This window comes from Tachypleus tridentatus, chromosome 12 (genome assembly GCF_004210375.1).
Source record: "Tachypleus tridentatus isolate NWPU-2018 chromosome 12, ASM421037v1, whole genome shotgun sequence".
NCBI lineage: Eukaryota > Metazoa > Arthropoda > Merostomata > Xiphosura > Limulidae > Tachypleus > Tachypleus tridentatus.
The window spans coordinates 38365874-38391842 of record NC_134836.1 but is presented as its reverse complement, the minus strand read 5'-3'; the positions used below and the strand labels follow the sequence as shown (position 1 = coordinate 38391842).

General features: G+C 34.2%; 1 protein-coding gene across 7 annotated transcripts in view; it reads right to left on the bottom strand.

Annotated features, from left to right (window-relative positions):
• LOC143233063 (uncharacterized) overlaps nucleotides 1-25969 on the bottom strand; it is a 126289-nt gene that overhangs the window by 72985 nt on the left and 27335 nt on the right. For 4 of the 7 annotated variants that reach the window (XR_013017945.1, XM_076468941.1, XM_076468943.1 and 1 more), the window contains exons 2-3: nucleotides 16668-17036; nucleotides 14053-14364 (exon numbers count right to left, since the gene is read on the bottom strand). Coding sequence is in view for 6 of the 7 variants with exons in the window: in XM_076468941.1 (XP_076325056.1) it covers nucleotides 14053-14364; nucleotides 16668-17036 (681 nt within the window). In the remaining variant the exon portion in view is untranslated. Of the gene's footprint in view, nucleotides 1-5307; nucleotides 6230-11108; nucleotides 12004-14052; nucleotides 14365-16667; nucleotides 17037-25969 lie in introns of those variants that run through there. The other 3 variants (XM_076468940.1, XM_076468938.1, XM_076468944.1) reach the window with 3 other exon arrangements.

The window sequence follows — 25969 nt, the reverse complement described above, 5'->3', positions numbered from 1 at the left end:
ATATTCTAATGAGTATAGACTTTCAGCTACTGTCATAAATCGTCAGATATTTAACTTATTTTTTATTGTTTTTAAACAAACACAGAGAAGTAAGTAATGCGGTATTTAGTGTATAAAAAGAACATATACACAAAAATACAGATGTAGCCAGAAGCGAAGGGGTTATGGTACAAAAGTGCCTTTTCGTACGAAGTGTCAGTTTGTTTGTTTTTGGTTTTGAATTTCGCGCAAAGTTACATAGGGGCTATTTGCGCTAGCCGTCCCTAATTTAACAGTGTATGACTAGAGGGAAAGGAGTTAGTCATCACTATCCACCACCAACTCATAGGCTATTCTTTTACCAACGAATAATGGGATTGACTGCTGAAAAGGCGAACATGTTTGGTGTGACAGGGATTTCAACCCGCAACCTTCAGACTACGAAACGAGTGCCTTAACCACCTGGTTATGCCGGGCCCAAACCTATCTAAAGATATCTTCAAATTGAATGGTTCTTTAAAACCCATACCTACATAAGTATGACCACTTTTGCATTGGGTAAGAGAAGGTGGTTAAGTGTTGTACTTCTTGATGATGACGTCATGTAGATTACTAGTCAAATGTCCTAACCACCTGGCCATACCGGGCCCAAAGTCTCAGGGAATATTTTGCTAGTTTTGTTCTCTTGCTCTAATATATTTTCTCTGATTGTAAACGATTCCAGCTCCCTCGTCTCAGAGAAAAAAATTCTTTGTTGCGACACGGCATGCAACATAACAGATAAGAAACATAAATTTAAAGGACACTACAACATATGGGCAACATAAATAGCAAACAACAAGATCTTTAAATTCTCTTTCACTGCGAAATAGGTTTCTAAAGATATTTGTCACAAAACCTGATCTATTATCAACCTTAACATTCTAGTCCTCTGCAACTGCAGTAACCTGGTACAGATTCTTACTTTCACGAGAAACAGAAGCTATAATTTTCAGATAATTTTCTTTCCTTTCGTTCTTAGATTTACGATTGCCTCTTCAAACAATGCATACTCAATAAAAAGTTATTTATTGAGGCAAGATGTACTTCAAACATAAGCATTGTTCAGACAACTAGGAGAAATGGATGCTGTGCTCTGATATTTTATATTTTCAGTTACTTAATTATAATCTCAAATTTACACCATCTCAGTAATTACATTTAAAATTGACTTAAACAGAGTCGAAGATATTGTTAGTTAAATCATTACAGTTCATCTAGGTTTATGATTTAGCAGCATTAAATGAGAATTTATATTTTTGTTCGTGAGGCTAAAATACGTAGTTAGTTAAATTACAGTTTCAATGGGGTTGTGTCTGAGGTATTATATATTCAAAGGTGTAACAATCTATAACTATTCTAACGTTGAGCTTGCTAAAAATTGGTAACCTATTTATGCTTTTTTCCTTTGATATTTCGAAAGCTTTCTCGTAGTTCGCGTTAATTTCACTTGAATAAGCAGTTATTTCGAGTAATTGTTAACTCATGGGTTTAGTTATTACCACCTTACTATCAAAGCGACCGGAATGCTTCAAATTAAAAACTTTTAAAGATATGTACATTTGATGTTAAGATCATGAACTATGTGTGTGTTTTACCATCGGTTTTCATTTAACTCTAATCTAAAAACACTGCTGGGTGTCGTCCAATACTAAACTAAACAATACTGATGTTTTCAAACTGAAGGGTTTTTTTAGGCAATAGATGGACCGTGATGTTTTGGATGTCAACTTCAAAAAATAACTGTATCTTTTATATTATAACATGTATGAAATAACATCTATTCTAAGTTTATAGAATGACATCTAAATATTGTTCTACTTTAGGTAGCAAACTGAGTTTAACAGTGAAATCGAGATATTAACCTTCAAACTACCAAGGTTTTGTTTGGCAGAAATATTATCAGATTTTAAGGGTAGGGGTAGGGTAGTTACCATTTAATCTTTTTATGATGAGTAATTAAGACCAAATATACGATATAATACATTTTCTGTAACAACTAAGTTTACATTTTACTCCTACTTTAAGTATAGTTGTCAGAAAACCATTTGTTATCTTGGGAAATGAAAACTGTATCGCAAAATACTGGACAAAACTGGATAAATGCAGATTTTCTAATATGTTTCTGTAAATATTACATTATAACACACATAACAATAGTATTCCTATTAGTTATGGAAAATAAATCATTGTGGTATACGATATTTTCAATGTTATAATGCAGTTGCAATGCTGGAAAGCACATTCTGTAGTACGTTCAGTTAATTTGAGTTAACGCATTTTAAGCACGTGAATATATAGTTAATGAGGATATAATTCTGGGGATCAATATACTGATAAAATTTCACGTATATTCTCATAAAATTTCATTTCAACATCTTTATTATGAAATTAACTTTTCACTCGACAAACATCTATTCACATCAATAACTGAGTGATAGAATCTGTCGTGTGATCTGTCTCTGCCAACCTAGCTCACTATGATTACAGTAATTTACTAAGGATCAAACTCTAATCGTTGAATGTGGCAACTAAAGTCCACGCCCTATTGACACCTATGATTCATCAGTTAGTTGCTCAGTACGTGGTTGTGCTTCATTGTCGCCAGTGATCAAGTGGTGCAGTGTGATGCTATACACTTGTTAGATCAGTATCATGGCATGTTGAAATGTCATTAGAACTCATCCATGTCTCTTCTAACGCTTTATGAGTATCATGTACTTGATACTAGTGAGGAGAATTGACGCATATTTATACAGTTTACTACTGTACAATCATCCTAGTGTGAACGGATTGCTACAAACGTATATATGACACGCACACAATGCACGTTAATATTAGACATCCTCCTCTGTCTTATCATACATCATAATGAATCATGAATACACAAAAGCCTTTACGTATCAAGGTATAAGCTCAAATATATTATCAAATAGATTAATAGATATACATAATTATTTTCCGTAATTACATTCCAAAGTTTACTCTGATTAACAAATATTACTTACATATCAATAGATTCCATTGCAGGAATTTTGACTAGTATGTATATAGCAAATAATAATGGATCTAACACATGTGTTCACATCTTCCTCTTATGGTTTGAGAGACAACGTATTTGATTGTATTGTCTATGTAAATTATGTATGAATATAAACTGTTTTTATTCAACATATACAAATTACAACTGTAACATAATACTCGAAACCCCATTTTTCATAACAGTCGTTTCTGCATTAACAAAATATTATCTAACAATTACTATTTCATTGATATTGGTGACTGTATTTTTCAAATATTTATTATACTTGAAAAGTGGGGTGAATTCGTCTTCACAGTTACAGATCGAAATTAATATTCGAGGTTTCGGAGGTTCTGATGCTCAAATAAGTTTGATCAAATATAAATTTTCATGGATTATAAAATTAAAATAGAAATATTGGAATTACCATTTTTTCAAATAGAAATATAAAATATTTTAAGTTGTATAATCGACTCTTAATAGATTATTTTAACAACTAGCAAAAGGAGACCTACAATCTTCTTATGATGAATCCTGACGTAGGAGTTATGATTGAATTAGGCAAGATCTGTATTTATTAACCCTAAGTTTACTCATTTATTTTTATAGTGTTCATTATCTTGTCGCCGACATTTTGATTTTTATTGAATGATTTTAAGCTTTGCTTGTTAAGACTTCAGTGTAAAGAACTGAAGAAATCAAGATATGGTAAAATCGTTTTCTCTTAATACATAGAAGACTCCCAACAGTAATTAGTTGAATTAATTACAGTATTGGCGGTATTGTTGTTTTAATTTATTTTTTTACGTCTCACGTGCTTGTAGAGTCTCCATAACCAACAGGCAATTTGGTGAATAAATAGTTCAGGTATATTCTTTCATTTTCTTTTAGTGCAAAGTTATACAATGTGGTATCTGTGATCCACCCACTATAGGAAATAAAACATCGGATCTCAGTAAGCTTAGTACTGACCCGCAAGAAGACAAAGAGTTTAAAGAAATACATGTTTACAAATTTTATGGAATCTAATGTGGACTCCATAGGTAGTTCGAGCTTTAAATGGAAAACTATACAGTGAACACGTTGGGTAAGCATTGAGTTTTGTTTTTCACGAGGAAACTAAGAATTGCGAACTACATCATGTTTACTAAAAATAATTCAGAGATAACTAGTTATTTAAATTAAGAGATGAAATTAGAAATTACTAGCTTCATGGAATCAGTAATTCAATAAGGTTTGTTTGTTTTTTGGATTTCGGGTAAAGCTACACGAAGGCTATCTGCGCCATCCGTCCCTAATTTAGCAGTGCGAGACTTCAGGGAAGGCAGTTAATCATCACCACCCACCACCACCTCTTGGAATACTCTTTTACCAACGAACAGTGGAATTGAACGTAACTTTATAATGTCCCTATGGTTGAAAGAGTAAGCATGTTTGGTGCAACGGGAATTCTAGCCCGCGACCCTCAGATTACGAGTCGAGCGCCCTAACCACCTGGCCATGTTGGGTCCTTTCAGTAAGGATCGTAGTGTATTGTGTTTGACACATGACCTAGTTAAGTATGTGATTGTTAATTTTCAACTACGTTCACTTCAAACATCATCTTCCAAGAAACATGAAATTATCGAATTCGAATCTCTTCACTTCGTACACATTGGTTTCGAAAATACGGCGAAAATTTTCAAGTTTGTTGTTTAATACTGAATATAGTATAATAGGCTATGCAGCTTAAGTAGTAACGTTATTATGGTAACGGTATGTGAACATTACAAAATTCCGCTTTAGTGCTACTATACATTTTTTTTATTTGTTTGTTTGTAACTAAGCCCAAAGCTACACAATGAGCTGTCTGTGCTCTTCACATCACGGGTATCGAAATTTGGGTTTAAAGTTGTAAGCCTGTGTTACTGGGGAGAATTTTTTGTAATAAAATATGAAAGATACGGATTTCAAATTATATTTAGTGTACAAATCAAATAAACACACTGCTGTGTAAATTACGTATAAGGCTTACAAAGTTAATAAGCTGGGACAGCAATCCATCATTTCACGTATATCTCTATGTAACACAAATTTTGTTCCTGGAATAGTACGTGTTATTTCTTAATTGCTTATGTTGTAAAAATAAGAAAATGTCCTTTATTTTCTTCAAGTTTTGCTTTTGTGACCTGGATAATGGAATTTAGAAATTAACCTATTTTCTATGTAAAAACGGGCAAACCTGCACATTTTTATTTACATAAGGTCTGAATAAAACAACACATGAATCAAGATTTACATGTATTTATACTAAAGTTATACAAAAATGTTTAGAAGTGAGTAGTTTTTCGAGATTTGTGACTATAATGTAAATCACTTTCACGTCCTGGCCTCAAACATAGTCTCGGCATTTGACTTTGTTAGACCAAGATCTCTGATCAAGTCATTGAGGTCTCTTTGGTTAGGGTAGTATGGGTTTCTCTCACCAGCTGCACCCCTGAAATTGTAATCTGGATTTTCAACGTCTACCTCCTCTCCTGATTTGCTGCTCTCTTTTAAGGATGGCTGCTTTCTCCCTGGCAGAGTGGGTACATGGAGCTCAGGACAATGTGACACTGGGGCGATGGAAGATGAAAGTTCTGAAAATATGAAAGCAGATGTATTCGTGCCAGCCCGAGATGTGGAATGGTACACCATGCATAAGTAGGAATTGCTTGAGTGGTCAGTGGGTTCATGCCAAATTATTGGAATAGTAAACTTCATGGCTCTCTTTTCCCCTATGTATCATCCTGCAAAAAGCAAAATAAAATTGTTATTATGAAGAATAAATGTATTTTATCTTCAACTAATGTGTAAGAGGTTCGTGCAAAATATTATATATGTGATATTTTTTCTATACTATTCGAAATTAAAAATAAAAGAAATTTAAATTTTAAAAAGTCTAAAATTTGTATAATATAAAATCTTACTATTCAAGTAAGCAAAAATTGTCCGTCTTACCTTCTAGAGTTTTTTTGCAATGCTCGCAGGTAAAATGAGGTCCCCAAGGTTTGTCTTGATCCCCGAAAGGCATACCGAAATATGCCTTGTGGGCTTCACACATTTTAGCAGATGTTGCCACAGAGTGCTTTTTCGCTCTTTTCTTGATAAATTGTCCATATACATAGCAGAATGCGTCCAGAGAATGCTTGTAACTTCTTGATGCCATCTCTGATAAAATCAGATAAGTCTATGTGTTCACTTAGGCAGCTAGAACTGAACTAAATTGGTAGGTGGTGAGCCCTTATATATATATATATATATTACTGTGGAAAGTTCCGAAAATTCTAAAAGATTCTTGAAAATTCTCGTAAGTTCTACAACATTCTAAAAAATTCTTGAAAATTATTGTATATTCTACAACATTCTAGAAAGTTTTTGAAAATCCTTGTAAGTTCGATAAAATATTTTATCAGCTACTCAGCACTGAATCTACCTGGAATGTTCTGGAGAATGGGTAAATTCGAAAATTTCATTACTCAGGTCACAAAAGCAAATTTTGAAGAGAAAAATAGGTGTTTTCCATTTACTTTAGGCATAAGCAATTGGGAAGTAACACTTTCTGTCCAGGAACAAGAAAAGTAAAAATTTTGTTACATAGTGTTATCATTCCTAATTTTGAATTACTGGCCAGAGGGATGTCAGAACCCTATAATCCTTCATCCAGTCTAACGGACTAACTTTCATTCTTATAACGTATTCTCAACATAAAATGCAGGAAATAGAATGTTATATAGCATAGATTCAAACTCGGCTCAGCAGCTCCGAAATTCAGAGCTTACCCTACATCCTACCATGGGCAAACAAACACTTTTAACTCATCTACCATGGACAAACAAACACTTCTAAGTCATCTACCATGGACAAACAAACACTTCTAAAGAACGAGTTGTTTCTTTTTATTAAGAAGCGAGCTTTGAAGGTTATAACTATCATATTTAGTATCAATAAAACAGTTTCCTTGTATCGAAACGTCAACGTGGGAAATGGCCATGGGTGGCTGAGTGGTCAGTGTACAGATCTGCGAAACAAAAAAGTCTAAGGTTAGTTAGAGACGCGATGTTCTTTCAATTGGTTAAAAGAGCGACATAAAGCCCTTACAAATTCCGGAGTCACTGGTGGGATGCCCTCATTGAAATCAGTTGTTTAAAATTAAAGTTGACTCTGCGTAATTCATATGTGTGGTCTTTAATCTGAGGGCCCTCTCAGGTTGAAAATGTCCAACACCTGTAGCTGGCGTTAAGGAACTTAACTAACTATTCAATGTAACAGTAACCGCGACAACCAAGTTAATTTTTCCCCACACCTAAATCTATCTTCATCACTTCACTATGAAATATGCAGTAGTCCAACGTCCGCTGCTCGCATACCACACTTTCTGTCTCACACATAAAACTGGCTTCTCCAATGAATTCACTAGTTTACGTTTCCCTCATTCTTCTGTCATTTATCATACTGGATCTCTGGAACTTCTGTTTATGACAGGATGTATTTACAGCTATAGAAACACACCCTCATTGTTACTGCGACATTTTTGTACTTTTTAATCAACTGCTTGCTTTAAAAAGAATGTTAAAAGAACTGTAACCTTTAAAGAGTTTTAATTTACTTTGAACTAGTGGGTTGTTCATTATCCATGACATTATAATTAAGCAGACTTCTGGATGAATGTCTTTGTTATTATACTTGGAAGGGTGACTATGTAATCCACAAGTCAAAAACAAACTAAATTGAATCACATAATATTAAAAAAGTACCGTTTCTAAAGTGTACTAAATCAATATTTCTGAGTAAACAGAAAGGTTTCAAGTAAGCTTAAATATTAAGTGTGTAATAAACTTAGGCAGCAGAGTGCTTTTAACTACATTCTCAGTTTCCTTTGTATCTACGCACTCGTTCAACTTTCTCTGTCGCTGCTGTCATTTAAATGTCTCCATTTAGTTTTACTGAGTCTTTGATGTAACTTATAAATAAGTATAGATACCTTGAGAGATAAATTTGATAGGTGGTGCTACAGATGCAGTGGTAACTATTGTTGTTAGAGAAAAGCTAAATAAATGATTGAAAATGGAAGTTGTAACTAAATAGAGAAATATCGGTCTGAATAGTTTGGTTTAAAATTCTGTGTTTCAGTTACTGTGGTATCCACAGTGTAGTTTTTTTTGTCTGTTGTTGAATTTTGCGCAAAGCTACTCGAGGGCTATCTGCGCTAGCCGTTCCTAATTTAGCAGTGTAAGACTAGAGGGAAGGCAGCTAGTCATCACCACCCACCGCCAATTCTTACGCTACTCTTTTAACAACGAATATCGAGATTGATCGGAACGTTATAACGTCCCCATGGCTGAAAGGGCAAACATGTTCGGTGCGAAAGGGATTCGAACTCGCGACCCTCAGATTACGAGTCGAGTGCCGTAATCAGTTGGCCATACCGGGCCTCGACCTAGACTGAAGGTACTAAAATTAGTTTTGGGTTTACACAGATAGTAAATGTAGTAGTGGGTTTACACTGACCAAAGTCAATCTGACAGAAACCATCGTCATTATTTGTTAATCTTCCAGCCACCTATTTACTCTATAATTTCTCTGGCAGCGTTTCTAAAGGCATTACCTTTTTCTCCATAACTGTATAATATTCCCTTGTTTAAATACACCGATTGAACATAATAATGATTCTTTCTGCAAATAAGAAAAACATATTCCACCTTATGGCACAGTTCAGTAATTACACCTTGCATCTAAATGTAAGTAATTCAGTTGTTATTTTAAATTAATCACAAAGCTACACAATGGGCTATCTGTGCTCTGCCTACCACGGGTATCGAAACCCAGTTTTTAGCGTTGAAAGTCCGCGGACATTCCGTTGTATTGCTGGGGGGCAAGTATTTCAGTTTATAAATACTATTAAAAAAACTGCTCCTACAGTTTGTTTTTATTTCTTTGCAGCTTTTTTTAAGGTGTGTGTGTGTGGGAGGGTTCTTATAGCAAAGCCATATCGGGCTATCTGTTTTGAGTCCATCGAGGGGAATCGAAATCCTGATTGTTTTGAACGTGTGATTGAAAATTTACAGAACTTGTTCGTAGTCTTGAATACCTCAGTGTTAAAACATGGTCCTGAGAGATTGAAGTCCTGGGTTCAGCTCCCAGTCTAATATACACCGTTCTCATGTAAAACGTTTATGCTAGAAAGTAGCCTTTAATAACTTGCTCACCAGAATTATAAAATAAAAAAATAAATTTAAGTTCGTGATAGACTTCAAATAACGTAGGTGAGTCGTGTTCAATCAAGCATGGCCAGGTGGTTGAGGCACTCGATTCGTAATCCGAGGAACGCGGGTTCGAATCCCCGTTACACCAAACATGCTGAATCTTTCAGCCGTGGGGACATTATAATGTGATTTTCAATCCCACTATTCGTTGATGAAAGAGTAGCCCAAGAGTTGGCGGTGGGTGGTGATGACTAGCTGCCTTTCCTCTAGTCTTACATTGCTAAATTAGGGACGGGTAGCGCAGATAACCCTTTTGTCGCTTTGCACGAAATTCAAAACAAACGTACAGTCAATCAAACCCATAATTATATGATCATAATGATGTATGGTAATAATATCCGTAGTATGAAACCTTATAAGTGGACATTGAGGAACACGATTCGCATTGTTCATTAACTAGCAATCCTAGGTTCAGGTCTCGGCTTAAAATCTCTTTTAGGTCTTTTTACGAAATAGCTGTGTCATAAATTGTTCTATTTTTTGCCCAAATTAAATTTAATATTAACTTGTAGATTTTCAAAGCACATAACAAGCATAAGGAAATTTCAAATAAGTATTTATTAAAAGTGCATTTTAACGTTAATTTCATTTCAAATAACTTATTAGCAAAAGCATGTTTTTAAAATCATGGTTTGATCATCAACAGCGATTGCAAGAGAAGTACTTTGATCAATCTTTAAACTGAGAGAAAAAAGTTAATCCAATTTTGTGTGATAATGCAACCAATAGTAACAATTAAATGTTACTATTTAAATATCAATTGATAACACAGCTTTGAAAGCTGTTCTTATATTTATGATAACATTTATTCAAATATTAGTCCAATCAAATCAAATAATATCAAGAAATGATATTATTTAATTAAAATTGCATTGTTTTATAATTTTACACTCTGTTTTCTTCTATTTTCTGAGGATATACAGCTTTATTTTTATTCAGTTTATACCCAGTTTCCTATAAAATCTCATCTACTTCTTCAACAACTTCGGTTTTTTATAAAACAATTTTGTTTAAATATCTAGCATTAAACATCAACTGATAAGAATGTTATCATATACTTTCTAAATGTTTTAAAATCTAGAGTGGAATGTGGATTTTATCCCCAAAATTATAACCATTGAATTTTTTTAAGCAGGATTTTCCAAGTTATATGTGTAGTAAACTGATTGTGGACCTATAACTCTGTTGGTTATAGAGTCCCTATTAGGCCCGGCATGGCCAGGTGGGTTAAGGCGTTCGACTCGTAATCCAAGGGTTGCGGGTTCGCATCTCCATCGCACCAAACATGCTCGCCCTTTCAAACGTGGGGGCGTTATAATGTAAAGGTCAATCCCACTATTCGTTGATAAAGAGTAGCCCAAGAGTCGGCGGTGGGGGGTGATGAATAGCTGCCTTCCCTCTAGTCTTATACTGCTAAATTAGGAACGACTATCGCAGATAGCCCTTGTGTAGCTTTGCGCGAAATTTAAAAAAAGTCCCTATTTCGTGGGTGTCACATACAAATAGTAAAACAAAAAATCCCATTATTATTGTAAATAATTCATCTAAATGCAGCTGGAATTTTTATCTACTTTACATGGAAAATGAGTCAATTAATAAATTTTTATTAGATATTTACACTGAGTATTGTGACTGAAAGAAACACGAAATTCCCCAATATCATGTAATATGTGGATCCACAGAAACGAATGGTATATAACGAAATTGGTTGTTTGGTGACTAAAAAAACCATTTACAAAAGATATTATTCAAAGATAATATTTGGATGCTGTATGACATTGAAATGTAATTAAAATAATATTAAATATATATTAAATAATATTAAAATGCTTTTACGAATTGATATTATTACAAAATAATATCTTAAGAGGTTTTTTTTATAATGAAATACGATTATAATATAACATGTTAATAATTTTTCGTGAAAAGATATGGTTATAAATGATTTGTTAAGAGCTGATATTATGAATAAAGAAAGTGATTAAAAATATCACGCTGAGAGCTTTCTCCTTCCTTCTCTTTCTTTTTAGTCTCAGCGGTAAGTCCAATAACTTATAAACAGAAAATCATATTTCTGTACCTGCGGTGGGCATAGCACAGATAGCCCGTTGTAAGCTTTGCGCTTAACAACAAGCAAAACTTACATTTTTATGGATTTTAAAAGTCTTTGAAGAAATATCACAAATACGTAATAAAATCAAGCACAATCTGGAAGAACTGCGACACGTAATAAAAATAAAAGATACTGGCATCTGATCGATAGGAGAGTTTCTAAACCAAGTAAAAGGGAAGAAGCAGTTCCTTATCTGCATAGAGTTGCTATAAGCTTTTTTTCTTTTTCTTCGCGCAGAATAGTTTCAACCCTGAATGGCTTCATCTCGTAACTAGACAACATGACAAGAATCCGTATACAGAGGCAGGGGCGCTGTCTGTGTTTTATTGTGTGTGTTTTCTTATAGCAAAGCCACATCGAGCTATCTGCTGTGTACACCGAAAGAATCGAGTCCCTGATTTTAGCGTTGTAAATCTGTAAACTACGTTTTATTTGAAAGTTATTTATTTTTACATTTGAAGCTATTTGCCATTTCATCTGTCTAGATGCAGTGGATAGAAGACAGTTTGTCCGTTTGAAAGAAATTTTGCGCAAAAAGAGAAAATCACTCCTACTGTTACGTTTCGCTGAAAATAAAAGGAAACAACGACACTTTTGTACAGACTAATTTCAATTATCGGTTCCAAAAGTGTTTTATGTTATTAGTATGTGGGTAGAAAACTGAACACATAATAAAGTGCTAAAAGTATCTTTTCATATCTAATATATAGGTTTTGATAGTGAAATGGTATGGTAATGTGAATCAAACACTCGACTCGTAATCTGAGAGTGACGGATTTGAATCCCCGTCACACCAAACATGCTCGCCCTTTCAGCCGTGAGGGCCATATAATGTGACGGTCAATCCAACTATTCGTTGGTAAAAGGGTAGCTCAAGAGTTGACGGTGATGACTAGCTGCCTTTTATATAGTTTTACGTTGCTAAATTAGGGACGACTAGCACAGATAGCCCTCGCGTAGTTTTGAGCGAAATTCAAAACAAACAAACATATACTGAAATCAGTAAAGCAACACTATAAGTTCTGATTACCTAATTAAGGATAGCTTGGCTCTAAACTCTCAGATATCACGTAAGTAGACGGATCTAATACATAAGATAATGTACTTCAGGTACCTGAAAGTTTTAAGTTCACAAATTAGTGGCGTGAGATGCAAATTATTTACTTATTGCAACCATTTTAGTTGTCTTTTATTTCGTATAATTGATAAATTATTAATAAACACATGTTTAGTCGCTCTTACGTGACATTAAAAGTTTAATTAATTGGCTACCAGTTTTACAGCCAGAAGAAAGTCGATATATCGCTTGAAGAGTTATGATCGATAAGTCAGTGTATCACAATACTGAAGAAATACTTTCATAAAAGCAAGTTTTCAACACGGGTGAAACACTGTGTGTATCAGAACAGACACAATAATCTTCAACTTGCGCTGATGACAATAAGGAGGTATTTGTTGTATTTAGGTCTGAAAATGTAGAGTCTTGAAAGAGTTTTAAAATATGAATATAATTATCATAGAAAAGTTTGATTTGTAATTTTGGCGGCCACTCACCATTATTAAATATTTAGTTGTTCAAATAACAATTGTTAAATGAAAAGAGAATTATACTGTAGGTTTGGTTTGAACTTCACGCAAAGCTACACGAGGGCTATCTGCGCTAACCATCCCTAATTTAGCAGTGTAAGACTAAAGGGAAGGCAACTAGTTATCATCACCCACAGCCAACTCTTGGGCTACTCTTTTACCACCGAATAGTGGGATTGACCGTAACTTTATAACACCAAGGCTGAAAGGGCGAGCATGTTTGGTGTCACGGGTATTGGAACCCACGACCCTCGGATTAGGAGTCGAGAGCCATAACCATCTGGCCATGCCGGGCCTATACGTTAGGTATAGAAAAATGTTTATCATGGTATCATAGAATACCTTAAATAAAATATGTTAGAGTAAATAACCTGTACCGTTTAGTAAAATTAATTCAAGTTATACCACATAAAGTACAATGTTATTGACAGTACAATAAAGTGAAATTCTTGAAATATATATTTTTAAAGGATGGAGTTTTTTTAAGTAAAACATCAAAACAAGAGAAAAAATTCAGAAAAACAATTCTGTCATGAAACAACCCAAAGAAATAATTGTTAGAAATAAACAGCAAAGATGATATATTTGTTGGCATTAACATTGGGGTTGACTAGTAGTTTTGTAATTTAAGAAATGCTGACGATCGGGTAGCTGGTGACGAGGATTTGAACCCATGATTCTCAGACTGCAAGTCTAAAAGCCCTCTCCAGCAAACCGAGGATTTGAACCCATGATTCTCAGATTGCAAGTCTAAGAGCCCTCTCCAGCAAACCGAGGATTTGAACCCATGATTCTCAGATTGCAAGTCTAAGAGCCCTCTCCAGCAAACCGAGGATTTGAACCCATGATTCTCAGATTGCAAGTCTAAGAGCCCTCTCCAGCAAACCATGCGAAGACCTAACCTTTTCTAAACTGAACTTATAAAAATGAATACACTCAATAATAAAAACATCAAGTTTCTAAACAAAGGTTCAACTTTAAATAAAAGTGTCTTTACCAGAATGTTTATAAGTTTCGTAAAACCTTACCTGGATAATAGGTTATACTGCTATACCGCTTATAGTCTGTTCCAGGAAAGAGGATAAGACACTCAAATCGTGTAGCGCCATCTGGTTTAAGCTCACTGTCTTTTACTTCATAAGTTACAAGTACTCTGTAGCTGTAGTCTTGATCAGAAACTTTTACCACTCCGTCTGTTATGATGGTGGGTTCGCTTTCCCCTGGTGATATTTTATATACACTGATGTCTGGCACTGGGTAAACATGACCCACTTCACAACTGAATTTAGCTCGGTCGGACGTCGTTTTGGTGTAATTGAAGCGAAGAAGTTTAGCTGGAGCTAAAGAGGGAAGATCAAGTGAAACATCTAGATTTAGTTAGTAATTTTGGCAAGGACTAATAGTACAATATACGTAAGTATATACGTATTTAAGGTAAATTCTGTGAAAAAAAATCATTTACAAACGAGTGAATAAGTACTTAAGATTATATATAAAAATTATTTTTTCTTTGCTCCCCGCTAGTGCAGCGGTAAGTCTACGGATTTACAACGTTAAAATCAGGGGTTCGATTCTCCTCGGTGGGCTCATAAAACGGGCCCGGCATGACTAGGTGGGTTAAGGCGTGCGACTCGTAATCTGAGGGTCACGGGTTGGAATCCCTGTCGCACCAAACATGCTCGTCCTTTCAGCCGTGGAGACGTTATAATGTGACGGTCCATTCCACTATTCGTTGGTAAAAGAGTAGCCCAAGAGTTGGCGGTGGGTGGTGATGACTAGCTGCCTTCCCTCTTAGTCTTACACTGTTAAATTAGGGATGGCTAGCGCAGATAGCCCTCGAGTAGCTTTGCGCGAAATTCAAAAAACAAACACACAAACATTTCTTTCTTTTAATTTCGTATATGAACAATGTTAGGTATTTTAAGAGCACTGAGCCATAATTATTACTGCCAAAAATGTTTAACATTAAAGAAGCTAAAAAATATCCTTTGGGGCAGACGTACTGTTTAGAAGCCTAATTATATCTTTCAGGCAGACGTAACGCTGCCTGTATAAGCTAAATTGTGTCCTTCAGGCAGACGTAACAATTTAGAAGCAAAACCGTTTTCTTCAGGGAAGACATAGCTACCTGTAAGATAAATCATGTATTTAAGACAGATGTAATTATTTGAAAGCCATATCATGTATTTCGGGCTAAACGCAGCTATCAAAAATAAAATCATACCTTACAGGTAGACGTAACAATTTAGAAACCGAATCATGTCCTTCAAGTAGAAGTAGCTGGCTAGAAGCCAAGTTATGTCCTTTAAACAGTATGTAGATATACTGAATCCAAGCTATGTTATTTGGAATATACGCCAGCTGAAAGCTTAAACAGGCAAATGCCCATGTCATAAGGTAGCGTACTTTAAAATGCAACTGATTTTAAAAGCCTCTTTCATTGAACTAATGCAAAAGTTCCGTGTTGATAAACCTGAGCGTATTAAGTGAAAGTGAGTGCATATCTATCAAAGGACTTTCTTGATTAGAACCTTTTATTTACTTTCCTACATTCTTTCATAAGATAAAGTTCACACACATAAAAGAGAAATTAAAGGAAAAATAGATGTATTTCAACAGTGAGAGTGGTGAAGTTGGAACTTAGAGAAAGTTAAATAATTTACATAAGAAGAAAAATCCAAAAGAATTTTAGAAACGGTTGCAATCTGTCTTATCCCAAGGTTACTAATGAGGGATGATGTTTCTCTCAATCGTTTTAACCGGCGGATTTTCTATAAGAAAGTTACAGAGAGAATTGCAAACCTCAAGAACTGGAAGTGGGAACGCCCCTTCATTATGAGTGTGATAAAAAATAAAGTGTGTAGTCTTATCTAAATCTGGACAGTGTTTGAACCCTTTAAACTGACAATAAGAAATACTACACTTATACAGTTTTATACTATACTACTTAGGGTTCATGTTGCTATAAAAAGATGTTCTAGTTATAAAGAGTAAAACACAATAATAAGTCTGTAGGTTATTGTACGTTAAATTTGGTCTGAAAAAAAGCTTTAAAAATGCATGTGTTTGAAATAGCTTAAGAAGATCAGTCTGTATAACAAAATAAACATTTTATATAAAAATGCTGAGAAAATTATTCCAATGTCTATGAGAACTTCTTTAGTTTGTTTACGACGTGAACATTTGTCAGGATTAATGTCCTTGATAAGTCAGTCACAAGTTTGGCTAATGAGCAAATTAAACAAGACATTTGAAGTACACGTGCAACAAGTCAGTTTCTTTTGTACAAGGCACGCATTGATTTAAACGTTTCGTCCTACTGAGCGTCAAGTGCTTTTCCTACTTGTTAGAGTAATACAAGTTTGAAAATACACCTTTAACATAAGATAGAGTTTTACAAGCGCCATCTAGAATATAAATAGCATACGATGATGAACTGTATTTGTGAATTCAGATTAATAGGGAAATAAAAGATGTATAAAAATCGATAGCCTGTTGATTAACAGTTTGGACTTTTGTAATATATATATTTATATATGTAGATTGTAGCGGAATATTTAGGAATATTGGATTTCGTTTCTTCAATCCATAACTATGTTACTCTATTAAGAATATAATTGAGTCCTCATCGAAGAATCTTTACCATAAATGGTCATTTCTCCTTCTGCTGTGTCGAATCCGTTGAAAGATGCCACATGACAGGAATATTTGCCACTAAGCTGGGATGTCGGTTTCAGGATTCGGAGACTTCTGAATTCAGTGAATTTGCTGGATGGGGTGACGGAAAAGTTCATGTCAATACGTCCTTGTAGCTTTTCTGAAACCAACCGAGAACCAAGTTCTGGAATCCACTGGTAAATGGGTTTGGGATCATCGTTAAGAAACCACTTGACAACAAGGCGGTTGTCTTTATCCGTAAGGTTGTATTCACAGTCCAAAGTGACAGACTCTAAAGTTCCATTCTCTATCCAGCGAGGTACGGACAATCTAGTAATCCTCAATGCTTCAAGCTCTAAAGAAAAACAAAAAGAGACAAAATATCTGAGCTATGCAGCCGCATTAAATTTATAGAGGAACAATAAATGTTAATTAATTCCATGATAGGTAGTAATTATCACAAAACAGGAATTATTTTTACAAGGAATTCTCAGCTAAAGTCGTTAGAGTAGAAATAGAGTCATCACCATTAGCTCTTAAGCTACTCTTTTACCAACGATAAGTGGGATTGATAGATACATTATAATGTCCTCATGGTTAAAATAGCGAACATGTTTGGTGGGACTGAGATGGGATGGGCCGAATTCAACTTCATTGTTGCTGAGTGCGAATCAAAAAGTCCAAGGATAGAAGCGAAATATGTCGCTTCTATAGGGAGTGAGGAAGGAGCTTTATAACTATGACGCTCAACTTCGTTATTTGTTTACAAATAGCCTGTAGAATAATCTTCTGTTATATACCATTAGTCAGGTCGACAATGCTAAACAACAGCTTATGGTAGATTCATTTTTTGAGTTCTTTATGGGAAACAGTTGCAGCAGGCAGTTTTTATTCTATGTTGCGTTTTATTTTCTACGGTACTTCGATAGAGTATTAAAACTTTGTTTTATATTATTTTCATCTTAAGGCTTTTCTTTATTCACGTATATACATTTGATAAAACGTGTTTAATTGGTTGTAAGTGCTACTATAATGAGATTTTTAACGATACAAGTTAAAATTCAGTGAAACGTTATTCGGTTTATATTTTCAAGATTTAAGTATTTCAGTTTCAAGTCACTTTTCAGACTTTGAGAACAAAATTTTATGAGGTTTCCTAAACTTCCATTTGATACTTTATTTTTCTTTTGATAGATAACACAAAGAAAATATTTCACATTACGCTGCCAACCAACATATTAAGAAGTAATATGTTGGTTTTAATGCATCAGTGATGATACACATGACTAAAAGGAACCCAAAACGGGGTTTCATCTATCATAATAGCAACGCATGTCAAACGCTTTCAGACATTTAGACTTTCAGAATCTAGTAATTTGATAAATAAGAGTGATCTGGGAAGCTGTTGCTGTTTTTACTACTTCGAAATGTTTGATTAGGCCCAAGTTGGTAGATACGGTGCATCTGGTAATGTTTTACCCAATCTGTAATACATGACCATTGGTAATTATGGAAAACCTCGTTTTATCGACGGCTGGTTGATGGTAGTCTACGTCAAACTGGATGGAGATTACATTAAGACTGCCACAAACAGCGAGTTACAAAACAACAAAACGCTAAACTTATGGCGAAGTCTGGTCAACTTCACACTGAAATATCCGTTCCCTTTATCAATAATGTGTGAAAAATACATCAGGTCATCTGTTCCTTCGAACTGCTGTGATCTGGATATACCAAACAATTAAAGCATACATTCTAAACTTTATAAGTAAGACTTTAAGAACACTATATTTAATTAGCTAAGTTCAGTGGTGTGAATATGTCCATACAGCCCCTGCAATTGTAGGGAGCCTGAATGTTACTACAGTTATAAGAAAATAAATTTAGGGGCCCAATTATTTATTATGAGGCAGAAGAGAATCTTTTGTAGTTACGTCACTGGCTATACTCATCATAATGGGGAACATTTAATAATATAACAAGAAATAGATGACATTCAGTAACATAATAGCAAATAGATAAAATCTATCTACAATTATGGCGACTTCCAATGGAAGGTTTGTTTAAAATAGCTGCAGTGTAAACTTGAATTAAATAATTTCGGATCATTTTATAAGTTTCAAAATCCGTAATATTTCAGCCTAGGATCAGATTTTTATAAAAATACATGATAACTATGAAATATGTGAAAATTTTACTTTTCCAGTAAGAAAAATCGACCGTTAATGAAGTTATATGTTGTATTAAGGTATAGTCGCGTAGATGGGCGTTGCTATATAGTTGAAATAAATAGATATATAAATAAAATTGAAAAAACGTTGCCTTTAATAATGCATTTATGTTATTAAATTTGTCGTTATTCTTAACACACACACCGCCTGATATGAACATCTTGTTGCGATCCTATACAATTTTTTTTCGAAATTGAAGGATTAAACAAACTTCCTTTAACTACGAAACGTGCAAGGGAAAGAGTAGCGAGAAAAAAGATAATATGAGATTGCACACTCGATGACATCCCGCTGTTACCACGACCACCCTTCAGTACTCTCATATTCGAGGTTAGAAACATTTTTTGACATCGGATAATTTTCTGTGTGTTTTTTTTATAGCAAAGTCACATCGGACTGTCTGCTGAGTCCACCGAGGATAATTTTGTATCAAGCATGAGTTATAGATTCTAAACCATTTTGGTTACCCTCGCTAAGGCCCAGCATGACCAAGTGGTTAGGGCGTTCGATTCGTAATCTGAGGGTCGCAGGTTCGAATCTCCGTTACACCAAACACCCTCGCCCTTTCATCCGTGGGGGCGTTATAATATAACGGTTATAATAAAACACCAACTATTTGTTGGTAACAGAGTATCCCAAGACCTGGCGGTGGGTGGTGATGAGTCGTTTCATTTCCTCTAGTCTTACACTGCTAAATTAGGGACGGCTACGCAGATAACCCTAGTGTAGCTTTGCGCGAAATTAAAAAAATTAAACAAAACAATATTCTCGATAAAAGTCTCTACGCGCTGTAGGTGCTGTGATATTTTTTTTCAGCCTAACTGCAAACATCAGGAACGTCACATGACGCAATGTTCTGGAAATGCCCAGGTTACATCAACAATGACAAATGAAATGTCGGCCAAGGAAGATCATTTAGAACTGTGGTTGCCAGGAAACAACAACTTTGAGTTATGTAATACTGCAAAGAGAATTTCATTGTCTACAATAGGAGTTGAAAGTAAATGCTCTTCCATGTCTACAATGCCCTGTTTAAAATATTTGTTTTTTTATCTCTGTTGGTACGAAGAGTCATTTAATCCAGGTATTCAACAACAGAAGTAAAATCAGAAAACGCAATATTTTTACGTCAGTAAAAATTTATATTTTTTAAACTGTGTATGTGGTAACTTTAAAAGTAACGCTAGAGCCATTCTCCCCAAATTAAACGCTGTATGAAGAAAAGTGTGAGAGAAATGGTACCTAAACTTTGGATACTTTTAACTAACGAAATAAAGTGAGACTACACATTCCAAAACGGTCATGCGACTCCAGCAGAACCCGTAACGAATCATAAGTTTCATTTCTCCTTCAAGAACATCATGGTATTGTTGACGCGACCGTTCACCCTTCCTGTGGTGAGAAACTCGATACCGTCCTTTACGAAAAGGTTTCGGAACCTTTGCTTCCACACTTCATGCTTTACGGCGTTTCATTTCTAGATGAATTCATGCAATACTTGATATTTTCTAATTTTACAACGTCTTATGTTGCAGTACACGGACTAAACTGTCAGAGACCCGTATGAAAAACTAAGATACAAACAACAGAAAAAACACCAACTCGACAAACCTTTGACTAACCTCATAATTAACAAATCCGACCGACAATTAAATACAGACGAGATACATCTACATAACAAAGGACTAAACTTCGCAATAGCACCTAGGTACATTCCAACCATAGAAATCAAAACATGTTTAGAAGATCTAACCAGGAGACTTGTGATACTTTCTACAGATAAGAAAAACAAGGAAACAACAAAAAACAACCAACAGAAAGAAGACAACTTAGATAATTTTATTGACATCCAACAGCCAAACTTCCCAGGTAAAATTAAAAATTTATATTTTCCAGAAACACCTAAAAACAACATCTTAAACGATTTTTTCAAAGAATTTTCACACAAAACCATCAACATAATTTCACAAAACAGAAAACTAAAAAACAATCTTACAAAAAAAGACATTAATTCCATTAAAAACCTAAAACAAGACAAAAACATAAAAATTCTAAAAGCAGATAAAGGTAACGCTATAGTCATAATGAACACGAATGAATACATCCAAAAAATGAATAACATCCTATCAGACACGAACAAATTTAAACCAATACACACAAATCCAACAAAGACACACGAGACGCAACTGAAGAAATTACTACTAAAAATGAAAAAAGCCAACAAAATTTCTCAAACACTTTATTCCTACCTACGTAAAACCGACTCACGCACACCACAAATATACGGCATCCCCAAACCTCATAAACCAGATTGTCCATTACGACCAATAATGTCCACATATGAATCGTTTAATTACAATCTTGGTAAATACATAGCATGGGCATTCTCCAAATATGTAACATCAGCCAGCTCATTCATTAAAGACTCTTTTAATTTCAAGTCTAATCTAAATCAACTTAATCATAAAGCCTTAATGGCCAGTTTTAATGTTATATCTTTCTTTGCAGAAGTTCCAACCACTGAAGCCTGCAAGATAGCCTTAGAACACTATATCCGAGACCCTAACCCAACTATAGACATTCCCAGCAACCAATTAGCAACCCTCATAGAATTCACCACGATAAAGACAAACTTCATGTTCAACAACCACAACTATATACAAACAAATGGCTTAAGCATGGGCAACCCAGTATTACCAGTTCTAGCCAATATTTTTATGACACAAGCAATTAACGCAGCATTACATCCACCACTATAATGGTACAGATATGTAGATGACACGGTTGCGGGACTCAGATCTAGAGAACACATACTTAATTTTTTCAATCACATTAATTCTATACATCCCAACATTAACTTCACATGTGAACAGGAAGAAAGCAATCAAATATCATTTCTTAACCTCAAAATTACAAGAACCGACACACAATTCAAAACAGAAATCCACCGAAAAATCACCCATACTGGACTATACATTCCTTGGGACTCAGCACATGAAACAAAACAAAAACTCAACATACTAAGAAACCAAATAGACACAGCCATAAAACTATGCTCACCAGATAAAAATAACGATGAATTAGACAAAATAAAACAATACTTCATCAACATCAATAAGTTTCCTCCACAAACCGTAGAAAACATTATACGCACACACCTAGAGAGAAAGCAAAATCAACCAACAAAAGTAAATATATCTCACGAATCAAAAAATCACAAAACCATTTTCTGCTGCATACCATATATTCCTGACATCAGCAGACAAATAACCAACATTTGGCAAAAACTAGTAACAAAATATGACATTCCAGTTAATACCAAATTTATTCATAAACCAGGCACAAAACTGAGGTCTATACTATGTAAAAACTACACTGACAAACACCACACCAACATTATTTATAAAATACAATGTGATAACTGCCACGACTTCTATATTAGAGAAACAAGTAGAAAAATAGAAACCAGATTCAAAGAACATAAAAAGTCACCTTCACACGTTTTCGAACACTGCAAGTCAAATAAACACAACACAACCATAGAAAGCACTCAAATACTAAATAAAGAAACAAACATAAACAAACGTAAAATTAAAGAAGCCTTACTTATACAACAACTTAAACCCAAAATAAACCAATATAAAGGAACGCCTTTATACCTATATTAATATAATAAAATAAATAAAATTATATATTCAAACATCTAATACCGCCCTCTACATTTCGACACACAGTTACACAACCCCTTTCAAACATGTGGTCAGCTTCCGGTCAGTTACCTCTTTCTTTGTGAACCTGACGATGACCGAAGAAGGTCGAAACGTTGTTCGCTCTTCTATGTAAAATATTGTCAACCCAAACGAGCCGTTTCTGCACATATACAGAGACCCGTATGGATCACTAGTTTTAAGCTACGAAGTAGACGGAAGGTAGTTAGTCAGCAGCATTCAGGCCACGGGGGCTTTTCTTGACCTTCAAGAGTCGAGCACATAGTCCAGTGATTAGCGTGCTGAACTATGGATATGAAAGTCGATGATTTGCATCATGTTAGCAAATAAAACAACCAAACAATCATGCTCTATTTATATGCAAAAACGGCTCGTTTGGGTTGAGAAAATATTTTACATAGAAGAGCGAACAACGTTTCGACCTTCTTCCGTCATCGTCAGGTTCACAAAGAAAGAGGTAACTGACCGGAAGCTGACCACATGTTTGAAAGGGGTTGTGTAACTGTGTGTCGAAATGTAGAGGGCGGTATTAGATGTTTGAATATATAATTTTATTTATTTTATTATATTAATATAGGTATAAAGGCGTTCCTTTATATTGGTTTATTTTGGGTTTAAGTTGTTGTATAAGTAAGGCTTCTTTAATTTTGCGTTTGTTTATGTTTGTTTCTTTATTTAGTATTTGGGTGTTTTCTGTGGTTATGTTGTGTTTATTTGATTTGCAGTGTGCAACAATATATAATACAATGCCTCTTACTAAGTATACCTCAACAATATATAATACAATGTTTCTTACTAATTACACTTCAACAATACATACAATAGTACCTCTTACTAAGTATATCTTAACAATATATATTACAATGCCTCTTACTAATTATACTTCAACAATATATATTACAATGACTCTTATTAATTGTACCTGAACAATATATATTACAATGTTTCTTACTAATTATACTTCAACAATATATATTACAATGACTCTTATTAATTGTACCTGAACAATATATATTACAATGTTTCTTACTAATTATACTTCAACAATATATACCACAATGCCTCTTACTAATTATACTTCAACAATATATACCACAATGTCTCTTACTAATTATACTTCAACAATATATATTACAATGTTTCTTACTAATTACACTTCAACAATATATACCACAATGCCTCTTACTAATTATACTTCAACAATATATACTACAATGACTCTTATTAATTGTACCTGAACAATATATATTACAATGTTTCTTACTAATTACACATCAACAATTTATACCACAATGCCTCTTACTAATTACACTTCAACAATATATATTACAATGACTCTTATTAATTGTACCTGAACAATACTTATTATAATGTTTCTTTGTAATTACACTTCAAAATGTATACCACAATGCCTCTTACTAAGTATACCTCAACAATTAGTAAGAGGCATTGTGGTATAAATTGTTGATGTGTAATTAGTAAGAAACATTGTAATATATATTGTTCAGGTACAATTAATAAGAATCATTGTAATATATATTGTTGAAGTATAATTAATAAGAGGCATTGTGGTATATATTGTTGAAGTATAATTAGTAAGAAACATTGTAATATGTAATGTTCAGGTACAATTAATAAGAGTCATTGTAATATATATTGTTGAAGTATAATTAGTAAGAGGCATTGTTATATATATTGTTCACATATACTTAGTAAGAGGTACTATTGTATATATTGTTGAAGTGTAATTAGTAAGAAACATTGTATTATATATTGTTGAGGTATACTTAGTAAGAGGCATTGTATTATATATTGTTGCACACTGCAAATCAAATAAACACAACATAACCACAGAAAACACCCAAATACTAAATAAAGAAACAAACATAAACAAACGCAAAATTAAAGAAACCTTACTTATACAACAACTTAAACCCAAAATAAACCAATATAAAGGAACGCCTTTATACCTATATTAATATAATAAAATAAATAAAATTATATATTCAAACATCTAATACCGCCCTCTACATTTCGACACACAGTTACACAACCCCTTTCAAACATGTGGTCAGCTTCCGGTCAGTTACCTCTTTCTTTGTGAACCTGACGATGACCGAAGAAGGTCGAAACGTTGTTCGCTCTTCTATGTAAAATATTTTCTCAACCCAAACGAGCCGTTTTTGCATATAAATTTCTCAACAAGTGGGTTTTTCGACATCACTAATCATGCTCTATGCTTTGAGATCGTGGGTGCGTTAAAAGGATGACAGCCAGTCCCTCTATTCAGTTAGACAATAGTGGCCCAAGAGTTGGTTTAAACCTTTGATCCCACAGTGCTTAACATGCCTTACATAATATTAATAATCTCGATGGTTTTAAGACATTTAATTAGTCTTACAATACCATGACGATGTTTTAAATTATTGTATAATTGAATACATTGAAAACAAAATTTTGTACGTCACTCATTTGCTTAATATAAACTCAGCGTTCGAGCTGATCTTCATTATAGATCCTCCGAAAGCTGTGTCCGTGTGCATGATTATTATGGTATGTGATTGTTATATCAGCTACATAACACCTTTCTTTTGTAGTTAATATTTTAATAAAAGATGTAATTTAGGAAGAAGCTTTAACCGATTTCTTGCCCTTTCCCAGTGATATGTTTGTGGACTTATGATGCTAGAAACCGGGTTTCGATACCAGTGGTGAGAAGATCACAGGTATCTCATTGTGTAATTGCTTAATATTTTGATTTGGTTTTTAAGGGGGAGGATTTGTGGCATTTTGAGTTTGATTAAGTTATACTTATGGTGTCTTTAAGAAGCACGTTCCCTCCTGGTACAGCGGTAAGTCTACGGATTTACAACGCTACAATCAGATGTTTGATTCTCCTTGATGGACTCAGCAGGCAGCCTGATGTGGCTTTGCTATAAGAAAACACGCAGACACGCACTTTAAGTAGCGAGCGTCGACTTTTATCAGTCACTATTAGTCAAAGTTTCAGGAAACACCATGTCAGGACTACCAGTAACATTTATTTCCTTGTTCTAAAATAACTTCAGCAGCTAAAGCAGATTACCATAATATACACTTCTTACAAATAGTTATTGATGCACTCGTTTTATTAGAGGTTCACAATGTGTAAGTTAAAAAGCTGGGGTACCAGTTGTTAGTCGATTTGTTCTGACATTTCACTACGTTTATAACCTAAAAATTAAGATAACTGATTCAGTATAAATAAATATATCTTATACAACAAAAATGGTTATTCAAAACAACCGAATGTTTATAATATATTCCATAATCTTGGAAATTAATACTTT